This window comes from Poecilia reticulata, chromosome 7 (genome assembly GCF_904066995.2).
Source record: "Poecilia reticulata chromosome 7, P_reticulata-male-v2, whole genome shotgun sequence".
Classification (NCBI taxonomy): Eukaryota; Metazoa; Chordata; class Actinopteri; order Cyprinodontiformes; family Poeciliidae; genus Poecilia; species Poecilia reticulata.
In genome coordinates this window covers 18,114,639-18,132,980 of record NC_088836.1, presented here as the reverse complement: position 1 = coordinate 18,132,980, position 18,342 = coordinate 18,114,639, and the positions used below count along the sequence as shown (strand labels likewise).

Below are 18,342 nucleotides of genomic sequence, written 5' to 3'. Positions count from 1 at the left end.
GTATGTGTATGGCCAAATAATAAACCGTTTTGTGCCCAACTGTTTAAATGTAAAATAGAGATGTCTGCAATGGGATGTTTCATGCAAATCACTGAGTTGTTTAGATTGATCAGGGGTCATTACATCATGTCTAACAATAGTGAACTGGGCCAAATAAGGGTCAGAACCTCAACTGAAATAGGGTCTATTGCAAAATATTTCAAATCACTGTTGTCACATTCAATATTCTAGGCAATGAAAATGTCAGATTTGCATCCCCAATGCAGATGTGGCTTACTAAAATTGTTTTTGCATCAATTGGGCCACAGTCAAGACCTTCCATTCCTCATAATATTTCTATACTGAGACAGTATATCTAGAACTGCTAGGTGCCTAAGGCTGTTATGTGACAAGTTTTGAAAGACAATCATAACACTGCATGTAGGTACAACATCTAAAACACTGGCACCCAAAATCAAAAGCGCCATAACCTAAGGCCGTTATTTTCGCTTCCTCATCTTCTCCATCTTTATTCACGCTCCTCTGCCAATCCCTTACCCCGTTCTTCAGGTGGAAATATTTAGCCGACAAACAGCCAATAATGGCAGTAAGCTCACTCCCTTTGAAGGCAGCTTAGATGTGAGAAACATTAGAGTAATAGATCTTCAGCGAAAATCGGCAGCCAGAGGGCAGGACTTCTGCAGCAGGATTGCTTGAGCCGCACCTTGACTGTCTTTTACAGTAATTATGATAGTGATATCTTCAGTTGGATTCAGTCTGATCCTCTCCGCTTAGAGCTTTGAAACAGTTAAGGCACGATGAAAGAGGATCTTTTATTCCTCACAATGCCACTGGTAGTCAGCGCTTGGGTGCTGCCTTTACGAGGCTCTAAATGGTTGTGTGCATAACAGCATGTTTGTGTATGTGTGGATTGTATGCAAGGGTGAGGTTTAAGTGTGTTTGCTTTTTCCTTTTTTTTTTCAATCTGAATAGACTGACTGCGCTGGCATTCAGTTTCTCTTGTTGGTCACACATGAGCTTGCACACACGTATACACACTTACAAAGAGTCAGGAAGGAGGGCACAATGCCTTTCTCCCTCCTCCTTCCTCTGAAGATGTTTTTTTCATTCTCCCTCTCTCCCAGACTTCCTGGGAGGGGTACACCAGCCTTTGTGTCCAAATGCACTCTCTCTTTATCTTTTCCTCTCTTATTCTCTCTGTCTCTCATTCACGGGGCACAAAGACTAAAAGGAGAGAGGGCGAGGGAGAAGTCTTTCACCTGGACAAGGAGCGATACGGTGAGGACATGCCTACAAAAGTGCCAGGAAACACGGAGGGGGGGATGAAGAGGGAAAAAAACCCCGGAAAAAAACGAGAGATGGCTCCATGTTTTGTGCTCGTCTCCCCTTGCTGCGGTTTCGGGGAGAATGGCAGGCGGATGTCTGGGTGGAGAGAACGGCTGTTTAGTCTAAGGCCATGTCATGGGAAACGTACTCGTGCCCTTTGGGACTTATTCATACCCTGGTATACAGCACACGCACATTACCACGTGCATGCACACACTCTACGTCCGCTCCCTGTCCTCCCACACACATGCACACACGCACACATACACCCTGTCATGAGATAGAGCGGAGGGAGGGGTGAAAGGTCAAGCACTTCAGTAATGGAACAGGAAGCATTGGAACAGTCGGTGCTACACAACGTACAACTGTCTCCAATATGTGGATAGGACTGACAGGCAGCTGTTGTGAGTAGGCCATGACTTTAGGAGGCAGAGAGGCATGCATTGCCCTGCCCACTAATCAGTAGATGTAGTGAGTTTTTTTTTTCTGGTTTTAATATGTTTGTGATATTTTCTAAACATGAAAGCTATGGGGTTAAGAATAAAAACACTTGCTGATGCTTAAAATGTCTGGAAAAGATTACAAATTTAACTGCAGGATATCTCTTACACAGGTGTTTTCAGTTTAAATACTTATTTATCTATTCTTAATGTCTTTTCACATTAAGCACATAAATCTTAGGACAAATTATTTGTTGTGCAGTCTTGGCTAATAAAGCTAAGGAGCCTTATTTTATTTTTTAGCCTTCATGCTGATTCAGTTCCTAGCAGAACGTGCAACAGTAAAAGGAAACCTCGTGAGTGTTAATGTCATCCTCTATTATGACTTCATGTGGTTGAATGGCAGAAACAGGAGGACAATGGATTTTTTCTTTTTAGAAAACCACTCAACTCCATTGCTGGCATCTGTCCTACTTTGCTCATGCATTTACAGAGCTGTGATCATCGCAGTTGTGCCGTCTACTTTATGGGCACCCATGGATAATATCTAGAACAGAATGTTGATCAGCACTTGATGAAATCTTACCTCCTTCCAATGAAGGCATGTGGCTGCTGTTGGTTTAAAGAGATTTAGCTTGGCCTCTTGCCACACGTGTAAAAATTCAGATTTCCCCTTTTATTCCTTCTCAGACATGTAATAGAGACATGAGCAAGTCTGGCAGCAGTTGCAGTGGCCTTGCAGCCGTGAATGTCTTTCACAATATATATTGAAAATAATTAATATACTAATACTATTCCTGTTTTAAGATGAGAGTTGTTTATAAAAATGTCTGCTTTCTACCATTCTCAACAATCATCGTTTTGCTGTACAAAAATATTAAGGTGCCAGTTATTGATGTCCAAACTGCTGGGTTTTCCTCCAGTTAAAGCTAGCTTGTATTAAAAGGCCTTACAGAAAGATATGAATATCAAATCTAAATTTATTTTTCCGTCAATTTAATTGGCTGACTCTTTGATATGTATCCGTATTTGTGACTGTCATAATTATAATAAACTTGCATCAATCTGACCTTTTTATTTATCTGCTGTGATCCTTATTTCAACTTCCCTTTATGGTGTGGATGTTCAGTAAACTATTTACTGCTACCAGTCTTGGCCAGGATTCTCTGTCAAAAGAGATTTTTAATCTCAGTGGGATTTTCCTGGTGAAATAAAGGTTAATAACAATAATAATTACTACTCTGTGGGAAACACTGATGCATTATCCAGCATTACCCACTAACAGCTCTTCTGTGTGCGGAAGAAGGATGTATTTATGTTAATACACGCTCTCAGGCTTGTGCAACATATTCACATGCAATGTTCCCCATAAGATCTTGAAAGTGTGTGAATGTGTGTGTGTGTGTGTGTGCGTGCGTGCGCGCGAGACCATTGTTGTAAGAAGCATTAAGTATCATTAGCTCTTGCTAGTCATCACCTGCAAGACTGCCAGTCCGACATGAACCACTCTGCTCCGCAGACCTGGCCAGCAATCTTACAGATAGGTAGATGGAGACAGACAGACCTATGTTGAGATGTAGGGAAGGAACTTAGAAGTCTGTGTCTTACACACCCTGCTGTCAACGCTGCCACTCGCATTCTCCTTTATGTCTGATAATTGTGGGGTTATTATTTTTGAATCTTGAAAAATAAATGTACTAAATAAGTATCGGTTGGCTTCAAGTATCAAGGTATATCAGCGGTTTAAAGAGTTATGGTTTCAAAACAGATACAACTTTGTATCAGCCAAAGTTGTTTACAACTTTGGCTGATACTAGTACAGTACTCCGCTTCATATATAAAGGTTATTAGTCCTCAGTACAGCTGTGTGGGGTTCGATTCCTGATCTTGGGACCATTGTTCTCTCTCTCTGTTTACAAAGGCCACTGGTGCCATCGATCTTTTAACAAATTTTCCAGCGCATTGATTCTATGTTTTGAAGTCCTTTTGATTATAAACCAGAGAAAGTGCCAGTGTGACGAGATTTAAAAATCAAGCCAGCACACTTTCTCCTTGTTTCTGCACACTGACAGCAAGTTGCCTTAAAAAAGGTCACTATATACTTCCCTTGCTTACAAGAAGGAGAAATATGTCTAGTCACACAACACTCAGCCAGTCATGATATAATAAATAACTGGTATTGGAAAACCACTTTTAAAGACGCCAGTGTTTAGCATCTGACTGCAGGCTCTATCTAGTCTGGCACATAGTTTGACTAACTATTCAGCAAATATCAGTTGTTTTGCTTGTGATAATCTTTTTAGAGCAAGACCACAGGAAGTAGCTATATTTTTGTATTGATTGGAAATTATGTTCCCGAAAGCAATATTTTCACTGTCATGCGCATGATATTCAACTGAAGCAGCTGTGGGGATAATTGAAATAAAAGAAAACAATAGTTAAGGCCTTCTGCGAATCAATAAAACTATGTCTGTTTGTATTATTATTGCTCATAAGCATTAATCTCCATAAAGATTACTTCATTATGCCAAAGCAAAAAACAGCTACTAATGACTGAATACGTGTGTCATTGAAACATACACGCATCTGCACCAAATTGTAGTTTGTCCCCGGACAGGACAATGCCGTCTCTGTGATGAAAATGAAAGGACTCGTCCTTTTGCACAAATTCATGCACACATACCCGTGAGCACACACACAAACAAACATTCCCATGGATTCCCAGGATCGGAAAGGGCCTGAATAGGAATCTGGGCCATGCCGGCACACAAGCAGCCCTTCACCACACATTAAAAGAACTGCATTCCTAGCCCCTGTGTGTCATACACTTGAGTCAGACTGCCATTACATGAAACATACAGATTCATAAATTCAGCCAGCGGTGACTTAGCCTAGTAAAGACCAGCTCCTACTACACCGCTATTTGCTTTGTACAGAAAGTTTGGGCTCTCGACTAGTTAGAAACGATTGCTTCCTGAAGGTTTTAAATTTTACCCAATTGCTAATCTTTACCTGTGACATATGTAATACACTGGTTTAACAGAAATTGCCTGTGCTATAAACAACCACCGTCCACTGCAAAGACAGAAATGAAGGAGGTGGCTGTTAATGTTAATTCAATATTTGAAAGCGTAGCCAGTGTGAACTGAATGGCTTTGTTCACTTCCTCTGCTGCTATTGCTAAAACTACAGGCAGACTACAATTTTAAAACGGTGCAGAATATCAAAGTCATTGTTCACAACTTCTTCTGTTTGATGATTGGCCCAGTAGAACGTCTACCAGCGGGAAACCAAGCGAACGGGAGAAGCCCCAAAATGTGCTCCCCAAACAAGACTTTATTCGAGCAGAATTGCACAAGAGGACAATGGCGAGGACAGCGGTGTCTGGCCTGAGACGACATTTGTGCATAGGCTGTCCAAACAGATGCTTCATTGATCTCTCCTGCCTCCATCCTGATTCCCTTAAAGATCTTGTGTCGTGATAGGTTTCTGCCTTTTTTCTAAAGGACAGGATGTGCAGCAGCAGAGTACACCATGGCCACAATGTCTTCTCTGCCTGTGGCTCCTAAGGGAAAAGTCATTGTTCTCATTGTTGTCCCTTACCTGCCTGCCTGCCGTCTGTCCTTGAGCGGGGTTTCAAAAGCCTTCCAGATTACTCTCAGGAAAGGACAATCCAATGCGCTGCCTATCCCTTTTTTTTTCTCCGAATCCTCTGGTATGAATATATGTCTTCTAACAAGCGGAAGAGGGTTTGCTCTGCGAGTGCTTGCCACCAGGCCTCGGGGGAATCTTGAAAGGTGCTAAGGAATTAAACACTTTAGGTTTTTGTCAAGGAAGGAAGGAACAAAAGAGCGGATTAGGAATAATAAAGGACGAAGGAAAGCAAAGGGAAATAACTTCTTTTTGCACGCTTTTCAGCAGAGCAGATTAACCGTGATAGTGTAAGGCCACTGATATGGGCCTCTTAGCCTTTCCGACAGTTGTTTGGCTCACAGCCAGAGCAACTGCTGACATATGGACATTTACAAAATCTGACTTCAGTTCACACCCTTCATTTCTTCTCTTCAGACATAAGGTCCGAGCAATGAACTAGATGGGTGTTTTTAAGAAATGGTACATTTACACTTTAGTGCAGGATGAGCAACTTCAGCACCTGCTCTGAAGGCACACAAGCTGGGGCATATAAGTTCTTCCAATCTCAAACAGACTGGAGCGAGCAGGTGAGGAAAGGAGAATAGGTAAGGGTGGGGGGTGTGGTGAGGCAAACAGAGAGACCAAGGGAGGGCTGGCTCGTTAAGGCGGGGGTCTAACAGAGACGTCTGGAGCCAGGACACTGATGCTTGAGCTGATAACTGCTCTAAAGAAAACCTTCTACTGTCAGTGAACACACACACAACACACACACAAAGTCACAGAGCATCGTCTTTTTTCTTTTTTTTCCCCCTCACTTCTCTGACTTTAGTTTGCTTTCCTCTCAAATCCTCCTCCCCTCGACTTTATCACACACAATTTCTCTAACTTCTGTCTCTAAGAGGCGATGTTTACAGTGTGACCCCCGGTCACTCCTGATAGGAATCATTCCATCAACATAATGGCTAAATGACACGCACACGACTGTTACTGTCATGGCCACCACAGAGGCAGGATGTTGTCCCCGCCATACGCACGCTGCCGCTTCCAATAAAATCTTCAAAGACATTCAAAATGCAATCCTGCGTCCTCAACACCGATTTGAGCATTTCTCCGACTCTCTTCATATTCCGCCCAGTCATCATCCTTGCTTTCTTGTTTCACCTCTTCCGAATAGAAAAAAAAAAAAAAAAATCACCCTTGCAGTGTGGGTGGTCCTCACACACATGAACACGCACACATGCTCACCCTCTCCTTGGTTTTTCTCTGTCTGGTAATGCACTAGCTGTGGTTTCCTGGCCTTGGCCAAAACACTGTTAGAAGTTCACCGCACCCACCGCTTTACCACAACGCTTCACCTAAACGCTCCACTCTCTTTTCCTAGTTCACACACACACACACACACACACACACATGCATACACATAAGAAATACTGATTACAGTGGCATGAAACACTTGAAGATGAGCCTCTGGAAAGTTTAGGAACTAGAACTTTGCAGTGCTTTGCAAAACGGTTCGTACCCTCTGCACTTTCTCCATATTTTCTCTCTATAATCACAAGCTTACATATTTTTATTCTGGTTGTATGAAATAGACCACCATAAAGGCACATAACTGTAAAATGTAATGAAACTAATGCATGGTTTTTAATAATTTGTTAAAAATTTAAAACTTTAACATGTGGCTTGCATTTTAATGTGCTCCCTTTACTCCGATACTCCTAAATTAAATCCTCTGCAACACTCAGTATTGATATGGTTGGTTTGTAAAAGTGTCAGATTTGTTAGAAAACATCAGTGAACAGTATGAAGAGGGATTACATTGTGGAGGTTAAAGCAGATGTAGGTCATAAAACAATATGCTACACTTCTGACATTAGGTGGAGAACTGTTCAATCAATCGTTCAAAATACAAACACTAAGACAGAACCACAAACCTACCAGATCTTGGCTATTCACCTAAACTGACTAGCCATGAAGGAGAACACTAACGTTAGAAGCAGTTAAGGCATTCAAGGTGACTTTGGAGGACAAAAAGAACTCAACAGCCCGGTAAAAAGAGTTACTATTAAGGTGTCTGATGTCTGGCAACATCAGACACGTGTTAAGAAATATATTACAATTCTTTTACACCCTCATGTCCTGTATTTGGTCAGCTGATGACGATTTAAAGCATGGTGTCCAATGAACCTGTTCTATTCAGACTTGTCTATGTATAGCTGTACACATCTGGAGTCCAAACATTTCTCCTATTTTGACACAAAATACCTTTATTTTGGGTTAAAGGTACCAGTTTATGTTTGTTAATGGATAAAACGACACTGATGTTTTCGCAATGCAACTTGCTGGGTTTTTTTTTCTTTCCTTTTTTGTGTGTTCCACAAATTTGGCCTTTATGGAACAGTGGCAAGTGAAAAGCTACTATTTAAAGAAATAAGTCTTACTTGGGATTCAAGCAAACATGTGGCAGAAGGTGCTCTTGTGAGATGAACATTTTGAGATATATGCAAAGCAATACATTTGGCAGTTAACCAAAATCATGCTGATTACATTGTTCTCACTATAAAGCCTGGCGGTGACAGCATCATATTGCAGGAACGCTTTGCTTTTGCAGGAGCTCAAACATTTGACAGATCGCATAGATTGATGTCTGATGCTAAATACTGGGCGATCCTTAGTTGCTGCAGAAGACTCAAGATTGGGCAGAAATTCACCTTCCAGCAGGACAATAACCTGCCAACGATGAAATGATTCAGATCAAAGCGCAACCATGTGTCAGAATGACCCACTTATGAAAGTTACTCTGCAAAGTATTGACCTGGGAGAGCTGAAACCAAACCCCAGCAAAAAACCCAGACATTTTTACTGTAATGAGGCAAAATATAGAAAAATGCTAGAAGTCTTCGAATGCAATGTAACATGAAACAAAAATCAATTTAGTTGCCATTTCAAAACTTACATTAAATATGAGCAGTTCTGTCATTAGGACAGTCGACTAATTCATTTAGTGTCATATAACATTTCTTACATACAGGCTACTTACTGAGTCATTGTAAGCCCGTCTCTTTTGACATGCAGCCTTCAGCTATACGTCAAACTATTCAGATCCTCAAACAACTCCACTGTACTTAGTGTTCTCTAGCACAGCACATATCCATGCACACTCACAAAGTATCTCACCCTCGGGCACCGTCTTTCCTTCCTAATCTGATATCAAAGAGCAGGTTTTTCAAAGTGTCACACATGACAGCTCATTTTATGCGTTGCCCACGGAAACGATTATTGCGGTAAATCTTCAGCAACTTCGCTCCGAGCCTCTCGCAGCACCTTTTGCCTCCCAGTGGTTAAATTCCTTTGCAGAGTTAGACGCTGCACTCCCCCTCAGTGTTAGGATACAATTGTTTTTGCTGATTCATATTTAATTATGTTTATACATGAATTCAGTAAGGCCTTCCAGGTTTGCAAATAAACTCTGGAAGATGTAATAGTCCCTGCGCTGCCCGAATCACCCTCTCCGATGTCATAGCGTGAACATTTTGGCTCGCTTTGTAGAGCTCTCTGGTGACACGAGCGAATGATGTCATACACTTTCAGAGATTTGTGTTAATGCAGTTTTTAAGGTGGACAGTTCCCGAGTAAATCCCCAAGAAAATCTCTTTGCACTGTGCACTCAGAGGCTAATCCTGCCTGCACACCACAATGGGGTGTTCTGGACACTTCAGCAGATGCTGGTGGAGATCAGATCAGCTCACCTCTGTCATAAACTTTTGTACAATATTTTGAACTGCGTATCCTCGCCATGGAGGCTGGACCTAGTGTGTTTGTGCATACATTTGAGTGCAGTCAGGCAGAAGTTGTTTCTCTTTCATCATTTTTATCAACAACTTAAAAGAGAAATCTTTAGAGTTTTTTTTCTCTTTTTTTTCCTGTAGGAACTTCATTTGTTGTGGCATCTTCACTGCCATCCCACATTCCTTTCTTGTCTTCTCTAAAAGTACTGCATGTGTGTGAGCGAGTCTGCGTGGGTGTGTGTAGTTGGCCTCTGAGTTTATTTATCTTATTCTAAATCAGCCCTCAAACTCACTAATTGGTCAGTTCCAATGTTAGGTAACGGAGGGAAATGAACAATTAAGCCTGTGTTTGCAGGGAATGATGAGTATTTGTGTGTGGCTGCAGAGAAGCAGCTAGGAGCAATTAGAACTTCCAAAGAGGAACAGTCTTTCAGGTCACCCTAGTTTTTTTTTTGTTTTTTTTTTATTTTGTTTAATTCTAGAGGCTCAACACCCACCTCTCCAACAAATCTAGTCATCATTGAGTGGGTGCTGATTTAGTCATGCCATAATCACCCCAAACCAATAATTTCTATGCTCATATGTAGTTATAATTAGATATTTGCACACAAAGCCCTTCTTTCTCACTGTTGGAAACTGTGGCCGATTCCCTTTGAATATTGCTCTGGACAAGGCCTTACTTCTGTCACTATAACCAAGCAATACAAATTCTGAAAATCCTGAATGTCCTTAGGCAGGATGAAACGCAATCCTGCCCACAGCAAGTAAATAAAAATAATCTTTCTTTTATCAGCAGCAGTAGGAACTACAAACTTTTCACTGACTATACATGTAAAAAAAAAAAGTCATAGAAAACATGTTCAAGGTGCACTATGCACACATACATGCACATATACATATATTTAGTAGTACACTGGGATAGTACTATTTTTTTTTTTTGCCAATTGCTCCTGATTGAACTGGTGTAACCAACAGGTTTCTGTGCCATGCTGCTCGATTGTGGTGGGTCACAACTCTCTTTCTGATATTTTGCCTATTTTTTTGTTGGGGGGGTTTTTCAGTGATGCCAAACAAGGAAGTAGTGAGTTTGATGTGTTGCCATAAAATACATCTGCATTCACTTAACTAAAAATGCGTGAATTAAAAGCTTACAAAGCCATCGCATCATTACCACCATGGGTTTCCCAAATGACTTAAAGGCATAACTTTATTGTTTGTTCAATAACCTGCAGCAAAACACCCGGGTGCCATTTTTCCATTGTATTTTCCGGGGTTGAGGGTTAAGGAGTTAAAAAATAATCAAAAACAAAATCTTCTCTTGTTATTCAGGCATTTAGCAAATAAAAATCATTTTGGTACTCCTAACTGAACTAAATACAGAAACGATTTGCCTCATTTAATGTCAGACCGTGAGAGGGGAAAAAAGTAAACGTTTGTCTTTTTATAGTGTAGGTGAATTGTTGGCTTCCACTATACAGGGATTCTTTGATTAAGAGTTAAAACCTAAACACTACATGTATTTAAACTTTCACAGTGAAATCTGATTGTTGCAGGCTCCCAAGATGTTCATAGAGTACGACATCATTCAAGCAGAGTCACTTATAAGGTCACTTATTTCATAAACTATCCTAACCTGCTGCTCTCGAAACACCTCATGAGAACTCTACAAGTCAGGATTTCACTTTTATCACTTTTTATCACTTCAGTATCGCAGAGTGTTGGTAATCTTTCATCTGAAGGCTTGCACCGTGAAGGCATTTGACAGATGTGCTTTTAGGCAACAGGAGGGTGGTGCAAGAAAGAGCTCTGTAAGATGTCTAAAGTGTCTCTTATTACTTCTAAAGTGGCTGGTAGCTCTTAGATGCATTAGTAGGATATGACAACCTTTCAAACACGTAACCGTACAAATCATCTACAAACTGTGTTTCACCATTCATGAATTAGTTGTACAACTGAGTCATGTTGTGAAGTTACAAATAGAAATGATTGTAGATGTGTTATTTTTACCTGACTAACGATGAGAGACCAATGTGTGAGAATGAAAAAGTACATTTTAAACAAATATATGTTCGTGTACATCAGTAAAGTCCACAAAAGCTTGGAGACGAACAAACACTGAAGCATACATCAGCCCATTTTAACCCTTTTCTATGGCTAGGTTCACACAGCAGGTTTTGATGCTCAATTTCAATATTTGAAATCCAGTCTTTTCTGTGTGTGGTACCACCGAATGATGTGATTGCAAGCAGACTTCTGTGTGTCCTTCCACATGCCAAGAAGAACATCGATGTCACATAGCAGCACACTGTGTGTGGAAGTAAGAATGGACATTTCTGGATTGATTTTAAAGTTATTCAGCAAAGGGAGCTGACAGTATTTTGACAAGCTCATAACAAGACAATGGAAGCGAATAAAAAGAGAGCACAACTAACAACAATGGCCTTTTGTGGAGCATTGACTGACTGCAAGGTCTATAGAGAAGTTTGTACGAACAAAATGTACAAAATTATACAAAACGGAACTGTCTGCATGTCATTTTGTACCCACCAGAAGAACATTTCCTACCCTCTGAACATAATCTGCTGTGAAGAAACAAAGTTATTTGTTCCTTTAATTGATATCAATTGCTTAGTTATTTTTGATTTAATCAGGATTCATAATCTGTCATTTTTCATGTGGTTCAGTTGCCAATGAAACATCTATAAGGAAATAGAATGTAATTGAAAGAAACAATTATGTACATGAAGTTTTAACATTTTTATAACAATTTATCTCAGTAATTTATTAAAAAACAACTTTATGGAATAAAGATGTGAATTGAAAATAGGCAGGGGGAAATGAAAACACGTAGGTATGAAATGGACGTACTAATTGGCAAAGGAGAGAAATTAAGCCCAAACCATGTAAAAGCCATGCTCAACTCCAATGTGTGTGAGCACACACTCACATACACAGATGCACAAATATTCATGGTCTCCAGTTGGTGTTGAGAAACCTGACACTGAAAGTGCTTTGGTTATTTACCCGTAGTGGACAGCACAACACACTCACTCGAACACGCACACACGCGCTGTCACTTGTTCTTACATTGATATGTTGGGCTGGAGTTGCTCTAGTTCCAGTTTTAACATAATGTGTGTTATGCCAGTGACTGGTCGCCACCATTATTGCAGTAATACAGTTTCTAACGACATTTTGAATATAAGTTTCCATCATAAAAAATGAACAAACCAGATGTTTAGATGATAATGCTGGAAGTACAACCTCGCAGCCAAAGAGCCATTTAAACACTTAAAGAGATCCATAAATTTAAAGGTATTTAAGTAAAACCAGGTCTGATCAGGCGGCAAAACATTCTTTAACTTCAAGATGTTACCTACAGGTATGTGGTGAAAGGGCTCAGGCCCGCCGGCACAGATGACAGACCCATCTCCGAGCAGTCCACCATGATAAAAATGCCATCTTCCTCGCACTGGCAAGGGGCCGGGCAAGCTGCCTCAGACTCCTGTCTTTCTTGGACCTGCTCGTACCCCCACGCTCCAGGGGTGGACCCCCAGTTTCCTCCAGCAGCACAGAGAAGCAGTACGCCAAGCAGCATGTCTGTCCGTCCACCTGTCTGCATCTACACCTGCAAAGAGCTTCCCCTCTGTCCTATGAAATGTCTTACGAGGCAGCTGTGATAAATGGTTTCCTCTCAGAAGTTCCTGTCCTCCTTTTTTTTTCTTTTTGTTACTGCTTTTCCTCCCAGTGGGTTGTCCACACTGTAAATCTGTCCTGTCAGAAGTTCTGCTTCTTCATCTCCATTAATCTGCTTGTCTCCCAGCTTTTACTTTACTCCCCTAGGGTTTCACTTAATCTTAACTTCCCTTCTTCCTTCCGTCTCCCTTCCTAAATCTTTTCTCTACACTGACTTTCTCCTCCTGCTAGATTCAGTATCTCTCCCTCTTTCTGTCTATCTCTGTCTGAATATATATCTGTTGCTCTGTGCCTCTCTCTCCTTACCTATTGTAGAAGGAGTGAATGAGCCAGCCCCATTGGCTCACAATTTAGGGATGGGCTGGAGCATCTCCGGAAAGTGGGAGGGGCCCGCACTTCTCAAACTCCCAACTCTTCCCTCTCTTTTTCCCCTTTCCTCCCCCCCCCTTCTAATTTTGCTCTGCCTTGAAGCTTGGTCTGAGCACAGAGGGTGAGAAAGTACATTTTCCAAGGGGAAATGGGAGCGACAGAGTGCAGATGATATAGCACAGAGTGATCCTGACCTACAGAGGAATAAAAGTAGAGTTTTTTTTTTTTTGGATAAGAACTAAAACAGCTGAATGAACTTGTGAAAGAGCTGCAGCGGTTCAGTGTGTGACTGGCGGCGACCATGTGGAGAAAACTGAAATTCTGACACTTCAGCACCCTTCAGTTCCCAGAAGGAGCCGAATCTAGTGTCTCGTAAGTTGCACCTTCTCAGGTTCCCCCCGCCGGAATGTCACATTCACACACACACACAAACACACGCACACACACGTATGAATGCCCAGAGATAAGTAGCAGATTGCGACTGACTTACGCAAAACAACTGGTAGATTCATTTCACATATGGTTTTCTGAAGAAATGCAGCTGAATTTCAAACTATAAAATACTGGGTTTTTGAGACCATGATAAATACTTTTACAACTTTTTCATCTATGTCACATATATCTTGTACAATTCGCCTGAAAAACATATTGGGCAGAAAATCAAGGAATAATAAAGTTATATTCAACAGTACAGTGAAAGCAGTCATCCCGTACTGGAGAAAATTTAAGATAACGGTAACGTATCAAGCACTGAATAAACCATAAAAAAAGGAAAAGAAATGGGATTGGTCAAAGAGCCTGAGAAAAGCATGACAGCAATATTGTTAAACAAATTCAGAACATTTGTTTGACAATATTCCACAACCTCCATAAGTTGACTAAGAAGTAGGTGTGTAAGGCAGAATTATTTTTCTTCCAAATAAACATTAAAGCCTGGCTAAAATGTAGCAAAATTTTTGATTCAGTTGTAAAAAAAAAAAAAAAACCTTCACAAAATGAATTGTAAACTTTTGACCAGAATTCTGAGAGAAAAATTTAATAAGGAACACATGGCCACAGTGAAACATGAAGGTGGAATCATCATGCTGTGGGCTTACTTTTCTTTTGACGGAACTATAATTTCTGTCAAGGTAAATTAAATCATAAGCAGTTGTTGATACCAGTCACTTTTGACTCAAAACCTGTAATTTAAATAGAAGACAACACAAATTTGTATGTGGGCTGACAAATGGTGTCATGTTTATAACGATATAAAAAGATAAATGGACATGAATTAATTTTCTTTAGCTATTTTTTGTAACGTAACATGAAGATGGAATTTGTTGTGAATTAAAACAATATTAATGTAGGGCACAATTACAACCCATTTACCAAGATGAATGTAATGCTAACGTAACAACAGAATGTAGTAATAGGTCATCTAAAAAGAAAGCTTGTTTATAATCTTGGATCACTGACCATAACCTCTGACCTATTTGTAAGTGATTGGTCACTGAAAGGACCTTAATGTGCTTTTGACCAATAACTGTTAATAAATGTTTAGGTTATTAGTTTATTTAAAACATCACAATGTGCAAGAAGCATTAATAAAAGATGCATCGCACCAGATTTAGCTTAAGTGATTTTTCATCTGTAGTCCCTGAGTAGAAGAGCCAATAATACAGTCTAAAATTATAAAACATACATTAAAAGTCTCCATATGCCCTCAATTACAGCAGTATAAACAGTAAACACCAAACTTATGTTCTAGAATCACTACAGTCAAGACTACAGAACAAATTTAGTTCTAAAATGAATGTTGCATCTCACTTTTAGTGAGTGGCATACATAGGGTTAAACATAGAAATGGTAAATAAAGATCTTGTATGTAGGATCTCTGTACTGCTTCCTTCTTGACACAGGTGGTTTCTATATGTGACAGGACGTTGTACACAATCCAAATAATAATTCTATAGTTAAAAAAGACGACCAGTTATGACAATAAGGCAGAGCTTGTATTATTTGTTCCTATTTAATTTCTCAGTACTATCATCCTGCAGCTGGTTCCTAGAAGTAAAACACCTCAGAATTCCTCCTCATCTCTTCAGTTCTGGTGATGTTTTATGAGGAATTACGTCGTCCTCCATAAGCTAATATAAACCAAGCGTTTGGCCTCATAAAAGCTGGTGCATTTCTTAGAAAGTCTAAAGCTGGGACTGAGGTGTAGAGGCGGCAGGGGCTTTCATGTTGTAACATCAGTATGTTGACGGCACACAAGCACAGATGTGAATAGATGCAAAACCAAAAACAAGGATGTAACGCGCAAGTACACAACTACCAAACTTGTGGAGCTGGGATGCAGGCTTATCGAAAAAACAAAGCCTCACAGCCTAAAATATATGCACCCGTAAAGGTTTGTCTTCCCTGTTGCTCTGTCTTTCTCTTAACTTTTCTTCTTTCTCCACAATCCTCTAGCCTGAATAGTTTCTCATTAATTAATTAACATTCCTATGCCACAGTGTTTTCTGAGGAGCCTTTGTTATGGCCCCACAAAAACTCTTTCAGAGCAGTTCTTCACAATGTCCCTCTCTCTTACTCACACTCTCTCGTGCTTTCTCTTCTTCCTCCCTTTTCTTCATATCTGTAGTGGAAGTTCTGTTGGTGCTCTGTCGGTTGATTTTTTTTTTTCTTTTACCTACTCGTCAAATACACATTATGGCTTCTTCTCTGATCAAAGGCATGCCTAGCAGGATCTTGAAGTTGGCCGATGTACAAGCAGGCGCACAGTTTTACCCATTGGCATTAATATGTGTGTACAAACAAAAAGAAAACATGCACATGTTCTTTTATACACCTGCAAATTTTTTTCCTTCTCTTTGGCTTTGCACCTCCAACCTTCTGGCACACTAAAATTCTGTCATCTTTTTTAAATGCTCTTTGATTGTCTGGCCTCAGGGGGCCCCTAAAACACACAGAGTGCTCTATAAAAGAAAACTGCATGTTTGGTCTCATGCCTGTCTGTGTTTCTCTTTTTTACTGGCTTCTCTTCGTTTTCCTGTTTTGATCCTGTCTTTTCAGTTTGCATGGCTCCTCATACAGCTGTGAATGTCAAACAGGATTTGGTCAGATTGAACATGTTCTTGCAGTTTACGGATGAGTGTGTGCACTCAGAAGGGAGGCGCCACAAATCAGTGTTGCAGCAGAATTTACTAATATTTAATCATTTCAACACAAAGGACTATTGATGGATGAGCACGGAAATTTTTGTGCACATTCTTACACATTCTTGTGCATATTGTTATAGATTAGATTATATAATGAACAGACGAGACCATTTTTTTCCTGGAAAAGTAGAGTTTTTTAATTCCCATAAGAAATTGTAATGCAAACTTAACCTGTTGTGTTGTTGACAAATTGTGAATGATGCAGGTCAACATACTAGAGGAGAGCAATGAAGCAGAATCCACGCACAAAAGCGTATTAGTATCTATTTGTGAAATTATTTTCTTTTCCCATCGCAAACAATTAGAGTGTAATTTGGCCTTGGTAACTCTGAAATACAGATCACCAGGTTTAACCTGTGGAAGGATGAATGAACAAATACTGAAGAAAGTGAAATAAAAGTTTCAATCTTTAAGAAGTCATCATCAAATGTTTTTGCTATAACAAATGTGTTTGGTGACTTAACGGTATATATATATATATATTTTTTTTTTTTTCATGTTTCTGTGATTTACTGGAGTTTGACAGGGTTTAAAACATTTCTTCATACCTTCAGCTGGTCTATGATGAAGATGAATTCAAACTGTATGAGACTTAAGAATGATGCGTAACAAGTAGAGGCTTGAGGCAATTGACAGCATATATGTTTGCCTCAAATCTTCATGTCAGGAAGTTTGACAAAAGGACTTCTCTAGATGTTGCTGTCAAAGGCCAAAGTACTTTGGCTGGGTGAATAGGTTCTGCTTTTGTGTAAACAGAATCTATCTTCTGGTTAGGTTTCTTTTTAGCCTGTAATGCCATTTTATAATATTTTGTGATAAGCATCCAGTCAGGCAAAGCATCTTCTTGTTACTGACATTATTAATCCTGTGCGTAGCACGTTTTAAATAAACTATGATTGTACAATTTTGCAAGATTGTGGATATAAATAACTCTATAAGGATGTTTAAAGCTACTGTCAGATCTGTCCTTAGTATTTTCTACGACAGAAGCTGTCACAAGAATCCATTGATTTCTCCATTTTTAATTGGTCTGCTTATTGGCTTGATAGAGATGGATTCTTTGAAAGCTTCACAAGTGAGCTGGGTTTTATACTTATTTTAAAAAAAAAAATCTGCACAAAAATCTAAAAACAATGTGAACTGTCACAACAAAAAATCAAATCATGATATTTGTACCACTGTTGAGGGTTTTGGACATGAACGTACACACATACACGCAGAGCTGCAAACCTTTGCAGCAAAGCCTTAATGTGGATTTACCCTACACCGTTTCTCTTTCTCACACTTTATCTCCTTCCTGCACAAACTATCAAACAGTCTGCATCAGATCAAAGTTAGTGCCCTGTCCTCCCCCTTTCCACTGTGCTCCCCAGGCTGTAAACACTATCCAAGCAACAGCAGCCTTGAAGACACAAAGACAAGTAGCTACCCGACACCTGACTCTAACTTGAGAGCACTCAGCGTGGTCTACCTGGGAATAAAATAAACTTACCGAGGGCTACCTGAGCTCTTTTCACGGAGAGAACAGAGAAAGTTGCCGCACAATCAGCAAGTACCCCCACTCAAACCACACACACTCCGCATCGCTTTGTTCCTTTGCAACCATGTTCTTGGATGTGCATCATCTACTTGTGTCTCAGCAAGTTACAAACTGAGAATATATTATTGTGACATAGGTGTGTGTATTTCTGCCAATTTAAAGTTCTCTGTATCTGCGCCTGCCTCTAAATGTATTTATGCACACCTGGGGGGCAGAGGCAATTGAAGGCTAATTCAGGTATACTCAGCGGAAGCAAGTGAGACGCCATGGGTTGCCGTGGCGGCAACCTAGGTGTGTACTCTGTCTTTTCATGTGAAAGCACCTGAAAGCCAACAAAAGATCCCTCT

At 40.1% G+C, this 18,342-nt stretch overlaps 1 protein-coding gene across 6 annotated transcripts in view; it reads right to left on the bottom strand.

Annotated features, from left to right (window-relative positions):
* lgr6 (leucine-rich repeat containing G protein-coupled receptor 6) overlaps nt 1-18,342 on the bottom strand; it is a 98,035-nt gene that overhangs the window by 37,827 nt on the left and 41,866 nt on the right. The window contains exon 1 of one of the 6 annotated variants that reach the window (XM_008413792.3): nt 12,568-13,308. The exons of the other annotated variants lie outside the window; for them this stretch is intronic. Coding sequence (XP_008412014.1) covers nt 12,568-12,809 — 242 coding nt within the window. The 5' untranslated portion in view covers nt 12,810-13,308. Of the gene's footprint in view, nt 1-12,567; nt 13,309-18,342 lie in introns of those variants that run through there. 6 annotated transcript variants of the gene reach the window in all.